The 7,072-nt window shown below is 30.9% G+C and overlaps 1 protein-coding gene across 1 annotated transcript in view; it reads left to right on the top strand.

Moving 5' to 3' along the window:
- The first annotated feature begins 3,561 nt into the window (after window positions 1-3,561).
- LRP1B (LDL receptor related protein 1B) overlaps window positions 3,562-7,072 on the top strand; it is a 2,056,943-nt gene continuing 2,053,432 nt past the window's right edge. The window contains exons 1-2 of the mRNA XM_051990638.1: window positions 3,562-3,565; window positions 4,035-4,157. Coding sequence (XP_051846598.1) covers window positions 3,562-3,565; window positions 4,035-4,157 — 127 coding nt within the window. The remainder of the gene's footprint in view (window positions 3,566-4,034; window positions 4,158-7,072) is intronic.

Here is a 7,072-nt window from a genome sequence, read left to right as displayed (position 1 = left end):
GTATTCTTAAATGTAAAATTTCACCACTAAATTCTCTACATAAAGTGTTAGGAAAATTCTATCATAAATTCCCAAATATATTTTCATCTCACTGAAAAAGGAATAATTTTCTTATCTTTCTCCATTGCTAAGAAGAAAAAATACCCAATAGATTATGCAGTCTATAGTTGTCCTAATCTTTTTTCTTGTCTTCTTGTTGCAAAGGACTATTATTATAAAGTGATATTCAAGTCATCAGCTTTAATCTTTTTCCTTAGGGATGCAAGTTGATCTGCCTCCATGTCCTCATAAGTTTTTTTTTTTTTTTAATTACAGCATATAGCATTTTGTTTCATACAATAAGAAAGCATTTTTAAACAAGATTAATTTGAATATTTCAGAAGTGTATGCTGAAGCATAAATGGGATAAATAAGAAAAAAAAAAGATTAAAAAAATAGTTTCTTATACAAGGAACCCAACTGAGGGAACATATTTAAAAATAATCACCTTGAAATATTGAAAATTCACTCATTCGAATCTGACTATCAATGCTTTTAGAGGTTTACCTTGAAAATGGTATATTTGATTGAAAAATAAAGTCTGTTTATAACAGACTGTACTTAACTGTTATTTCCTAGAGTTATAATGTAAAACCAAAAAAGCAACTTTGAGGATTTTCCTTAAAGCTTTGAGATTCCTATAGCAAATCCATAAACATGCTATGATTAGGAGATACTCTTTAAGAAAACTATGCTTTAAATTCAAACCATTTTGTTTTGAGTTATATTATTTTTTATTTGTGAATAAATATTTGGTGCTTGTGGAATGTGTACATTTGAGGACAGATATTGAAAGACAATTCTCTATGTCCATGAAAGGCCAAATGATAGGAAAATTAATCTAGGAGAGATTCCAATCATATTTAAGAAGGACTTCCTGACTGTCAAAATGATAAAACATGAAAATGTGGTTGAATTTTGTTTAGATATTTACCCCTCTTAAGGACAAAATGCATGTTTATGATCTTTGCAATACATTTAGACTTTTTCTGGACCTTATCTTTTCATGCTTTTGTCCAAGAACTTTTCAGTAGTTTGGCTGGGCTAAGGGAGAGTAGTTATAAACTGACCTGGCTTTTAGAGATCATCTATATTTTGGAGGCCATTGAATATTTGAAGGAGATTTGACCAATTTGTTCATTTGTATTTGCTTAGAAAATTAATTGCCTGTCAATAAAAAGTTATTTTTAAAAAAAGAAAATTAATTGCTCATCCCAAAGCAGAGTCTTCAAAATATTTTGATACCAATAATAGTTTAATGTACAGGAGTAGACACTATGTAATGTATCTACATAGAATTGAAACTGATTATATAGAACTGAAGATTGTCAAAGGAAGAGACAGTATACTTTGCAGGAAGACTTTCAAACTTATTTTAGCCATATTCACTGCTTATAGAAGGCTCTTTGCAAGGATATTTTAAAATACATATTTATAACATAATTCTGCCCTCTTTAATCTACTTTAATAGCTATCTATCAAAGTCCAAGTGAAGACCTAATTTCTGCCTTAATCTCTCAGCCCTCTGAGATTCTATAACATTCAGTGATCGTATCTTCTCTTATGATACTTACACAGAGATAGTGTATTGTCTCTTATTTTACAAGTATAGGAAATTCTCAGTTGAAGAATTTCTCTTCCAATGTACTCTGCAACTTATAGTTCAGGAAGGTTGTCTAAACTTCTGAGAAGTTGAGTGATTTGTCTAAGGATACACAAGCATTATAAGATAGAAATGAGGCTTAAAGTCAGTTCTTATTGACTTTGAAATCAATCTTCTAGTCACTGCACCAGGATGCCACTCTTGTACTTATATATTAACTTATAATATTATTTTTATTCATATGATCTGTATCTCCAATTAAGTTAAAGGTTTTTTGAGGTCAGGAATAGTGTATGAGTGTCTTAATTTTTATTTCACATACATTTCACTTGGTACTTTGCACATGGAGGTGGACAGAATATATCTAATAAGAATTTGATAACTATAATAGATGGCTTATGTGGGGAAAGCTAATATAGTTGGATCATAGACTTTGAACTAGAATGACCAATAGAGTTCATCTAATATAATATCCTCATTTTATAGATTATGAAACTCAGAGATAATAATTACCCAGGAATATGTTGAAAGAAAATAGAAAAGCTAGAGTTTGAATCTAGGTTCTCTGATACCAAATCCAGAACTCTTTCCACTACAGAGAAAAGAGAGGCACAGTAGAGGAAAGGAAATTCACATCCATATAATTGAAAAAGAGGAAAATAGTTTTAAATTACCAAAAAAATCTACAAAATCTCTCTCTGTCTCTCTATCTCTATTTCTCTGTTTCTCTCTCTCTGTGTGTCTCTCTGTCTCTCTCTGTCTCTCTCTCTCTCTTTCTCTCTCTCTCTCTTTTTCTCCTTCTACTTCCCTTCTTCTCTCTTTCACAATATATACTTAACTAGATATTCTTAGTCTAAGGTATAAATTGTATCGTTGTTCACACACTTCAGTTATGTCCAACTCTTTTTGATCAATTTGAGGCTTTCTTGACAAAGATATTAGAGTGGTTTCCATTTCTTTCTCTAGGTCATTCTATAGATGAGAAAACTGAGGCAATCAGAGTCCCAGGCTCTGAGGCCTGATTTGAATTCAGGAATGTGAGCCTTCCTAAGTCTATGCCTGGTCTCCATTCACCACACTACTGCATTATACAATAATTTGCAGCAAATTTTAAAATTAGATTACTCTTATTTCAAAGATGGTAGCACTATACAGAAAAGTCACTGATTTAAGCAAAGAATATGAATTCGAATTTAACATGATATATATAATATCTATAATATTGGACATGATTCTTAAACTTTTTGCAATTCAATTTCTTCACCTTGGAATTGTACTGGATGGTTTTGAAATTTTCTTCTACTTCTATATGTATGATCTTATGATCTTGTGACATTTAGTCTCTTTTTCTTTCTGTTACTCCCTGATGTTTCAATATTAAGAGAGATGTGTTTTCTAAGTCTAATTTATGTGTACTTCAGCAAGTTATTGTTGAAAGAATCTCAGTTTCAGGATGTTTTTATGGGGAACAAAGACATTGTTTCAGATAAAGTCACCTGAGCAGGGATAAGACAAGGATTATACACATACATACACACACACACACACACACACACACACACACACACATGCACACACATGCACACACATAGCAATACTATGGGCTACAATAATTTGTACAAAATCTTCTCAAAGAAATTATGGGACAAAATATCTTTTGGGTAACCTACTAATTTAGTATCTTATAAGTCCTCTTTCAAGAATAGAACTAAAATCTCTGCAGATTTAATTTTCTTACTAAAATTTATATGAATGGTTTTACTTTCTCCTTGTGCTACAAGACAAAAGTTTGGGAAGACACTTATTTTCTGTTATTGTTTTTCTATCTCCACTATCTAACAATATCTGATATTCACAGGTACTCAATAAACATTTATGGAATTGAACATGAATAATACTGTATTAACTATTATTATGGAATGAGCAAGTTAAATAATTGAAAATAGAGAATACAAGACAGACTGTTCCTTTTGAGTCACTTTATCCTCATCATATAATGAGATAATTTGTGCTGTTCTTATATGAAGCAAGCATACATTTAAATAACTATATGTATCTGAAATATACTCATTTGGAAATCTATGTATTTGTTGAAGTCTTTTGTAATAAAAATGATAACTAAACAAAATAACCATTTTCAGAGCACAATCTTTTAGTCTAGTCTACTTGTGAATTGAAGCTATTTGACTAATAAGGTGATCAACAGATTGTATGCTTGAGGTAAAATGATGGAATTGAGATAAATATTGCTTGTATTTGAACTTTGCACAGGGAATGTATTTCATATTCATATCCCCTTTATGTATTGCTTTCTCACATTTCATCTTTGTGCTGTTTTGTGATCATATGGTCAGACCATTCATATTTTATTTTAAAACATTTTCATTTTCAGATCCACAATTGTGTGATCCTGGTGAATTTCTTTGCCATGATCATGTGACTTGTGTATCCCAGAGCTGGCTATGTGACGGGGACCCTGACTGCCCTGATGATTCGGATGAATCTTTAGACACCTGTAAGTAGAAAGGTTCTCATGACATTTTGATTTTCCATTATATCTAAAACTGACTTGTAACTGTTTTTAAGAACAACTGTTCTGGTAGGCTATATGCAGTCTCTCTTCTATGAATTCCAAAATGTAGATATTTGAGTTTCCTTCCTAGGGAGTATTTTCAATGGGAAATAAATTATTTTTTGTTGTACAAATTAATCCATGAAAATAAAAAAGTAACAGAAAAGTACAGTGTTTTTAATGAAACAAAATGATCTTATAAAAATGCAAAGCATTAGTGTACATGGGAAGGGCAGAATGATAAGAAAAGTAGTAAGGAAAACATTATAGAGAAAAGACAACAGGCTTAAATAATGCAGTTTAATAATTATATATCATCTCTTTTCTTTTGATGTTTAGAAATGTGAGCAAAAGAATACTATCCTTGGAGGCTAATTATTTGCAATATTCCCATCCATTAATGACTACCATTCATTGAAGATGCCTCCTTCTTCTCACTGTTGTAGGACAAATGAAGTAATAGTCTATGCACAGACTATCTCTACAATGACCTAAAAGACATATGATCATTTTTACTCCTCAGGATAGGGCTAGTTAGGGATTACTCTATCAGGAATAGAATAATCTCTAGAAATGAAATCTTTGGTCTCTTTATTTCTTTATTGGTGCTATTTCTTTATATTAGGAGATTTTGTATAAATAACTGAAAATACTTTATTTTAAGCCTTTGAAATAAGAAAATAACAGTTGACTTGTTGAGAATTAAAAGTAGTATTATTACTCCTAGAGTTATTAGTATTAATAGTATCATTAGTGTCAAAACTTCAGAGGTCTTTCCATATTTTTCCGTTGTAGCAAAAATGTATTTTATTGAATGATGTTAAGAACAACTGCATCATGGGTTTAAATATTGAAATCCTTAGGTAATTCAGAGTTAAGTTGTAGTGATACCTTTAATTCATGAAAAACATTCAGGAGATCTTGATTGGATTTGGGAATCAAGTAGATTTAGTTTCGTTAATGGAATTGTTTGACTCTGATTTCTCAATAGAAGTCATGAAGATAATTGTATGACCCCTTGTACATCCATAATTGTCTTTCATCCTTCAAAATTTACATGATAGCAGTTAGATGCTTCCTCTAGGTCTAAATCAAGCAGGACACAGAATATTTTTTTCTAAAATCTTCAAATTCAAAAGGAGAATGATAAAAATATAAATAAACATCTATCCCTATATTGCAGTTATACCTAATTAATGAAACTTAAGCCTCATCCTACTGAGAGTGACTCATGCAATTGTGCATATAATGAGCCTGAGAGGATTTCTGAGACATGCTGGTTATTTCACATATCCCACCTTTCCATACTTGCAAAGTTTCTCTTAAAGTTGTGGCTCTGGATGTTGATTTTTTTAAAAACAAGTTCCTAATAGAATTGCACTTCTAGAAAAGCTGAAGTCCTCTCTATTCTACCACTCCCAAATTTCCTTATGTTATTTGAGTCTTTATGTCCAGGGGAACAATTTGTCTTTTTGTGAATAGTAAAATGGGCCTTCTTTGTGAAAGTTGGCCAACTTTTTATAGAAAAATACTATTTGAGAACACTTGGATTAAGAACACTAATTTGGAGAAAGTATACTATTTGTTTTTCAGAGACATTTCAATCTTGTCTCTGCTTATAGGTGGATGTACTTCTTTTGCTGGGATAGAATGGCTAGACTATAGATGCAAGTGTGAGGTGGAATATAAAGGTAGCTTCTTAGAGAATTCCAATTCCAAGACAGTAAGTGATATTATCTGACCATAAATTAACTCATTCTAGACCCAATCCATATTTACCAATTCCCTCTTTTCTAAGACATTTTCAAAATAACTCTGTATTAAGTCTTTTGTTATTCTAGGCAAACCAGTTATTGCATCTGAATGTCAGTTTTTGTCACCTAGATGATAAAATTATCACATTATCACATATTTCACTGAGTTTGTTGGTCTGTTTATTTTGATAAAGATCCAAAAAGATATTACATAAAAAGTGTTTTGAAAATCTTAATGTGATTGATAGTTATCGGTGAAAAAAATGTTTGAATGCTGTAGGTAGTTTGCAAGTTTTCTGGATTGAAATATGACATGGGCACAAAATAAGATCTGGTATTTCTATAGCATCTTAGATGTACAATTCTAATATACAACAGGAAAAGTCCCCGTTCCTTTTAGAGATGTCATTCAGACTATAATGACACAATTGTAGACTTTTGCTACAGATTTGTAATATTATTTCTACTCCTAATGAATATAAGTTGTGTCAAAAAATAATGGGACCATTAAAGTGTCTACTTTACCAGCATCATGCAGACATGATCTGTAATGGTCTACCTTGGTATATGGTATGAAATGTTAAAAAAAAAAAATCTCTGAACAAGTGTAAAACATATCCAAATTTAACATCATCAATCCAGATGTTCCTAATTAGCATTTTTCTAATTATGGGATTTCATAATGTGTTGTTTTATGAGAGATCTGTGCAGTCAGTCAATAGCAATGTTCCATATAAAATATATAATTTTATAATTATAAAAAGAGTATATTACAACAAAGAAGAAAGAGCTAGAAATAGGACATCTATATTCTTCTTTCCTATAAATCTTTACGTCATGATCAGTGTAGGAACTTACATTTACTCTTCAGATGTTTGCATTATTTTTACAAAATATCAATGGAAAATTACTCATGGGAAGGGTATGTTTTCCCTTTTAGCCATTTAGCCTTTAATCATAAACAAAAATAATAAAATAAGTAGTTAACCAGGATATTGTGAATACTATGAAAGGAAATCTCATAATTGAACATTAATGGATATTGGGAAGAATGCCAAGGTACCAGAGCTTTTAAAATGGAAGAGAGAGAAAGACAGAAATGAA

Source organism: Antechinus flavipes, chromosome 3 (assembly GCF_016432865.1).
Source record: "Antechinus flavipes isolate AdamAnt ecotype Samford, QLD, Australia chromosome 3, AdamAnt_v2, whole genome shotgun sequence".
NCBI classification, from domain to species: domain Eukaryota; kingdom Metazoa; phylum Chordata; class Mammalia; order Dasyuromorphia; family Dasyuridae; genus Antechinus; species Antechinus flavipes.
Note: the sequence above shows the minus strand (reverse complement) of the source record. Positions and strands in the feature narration are given on the sequence as shown.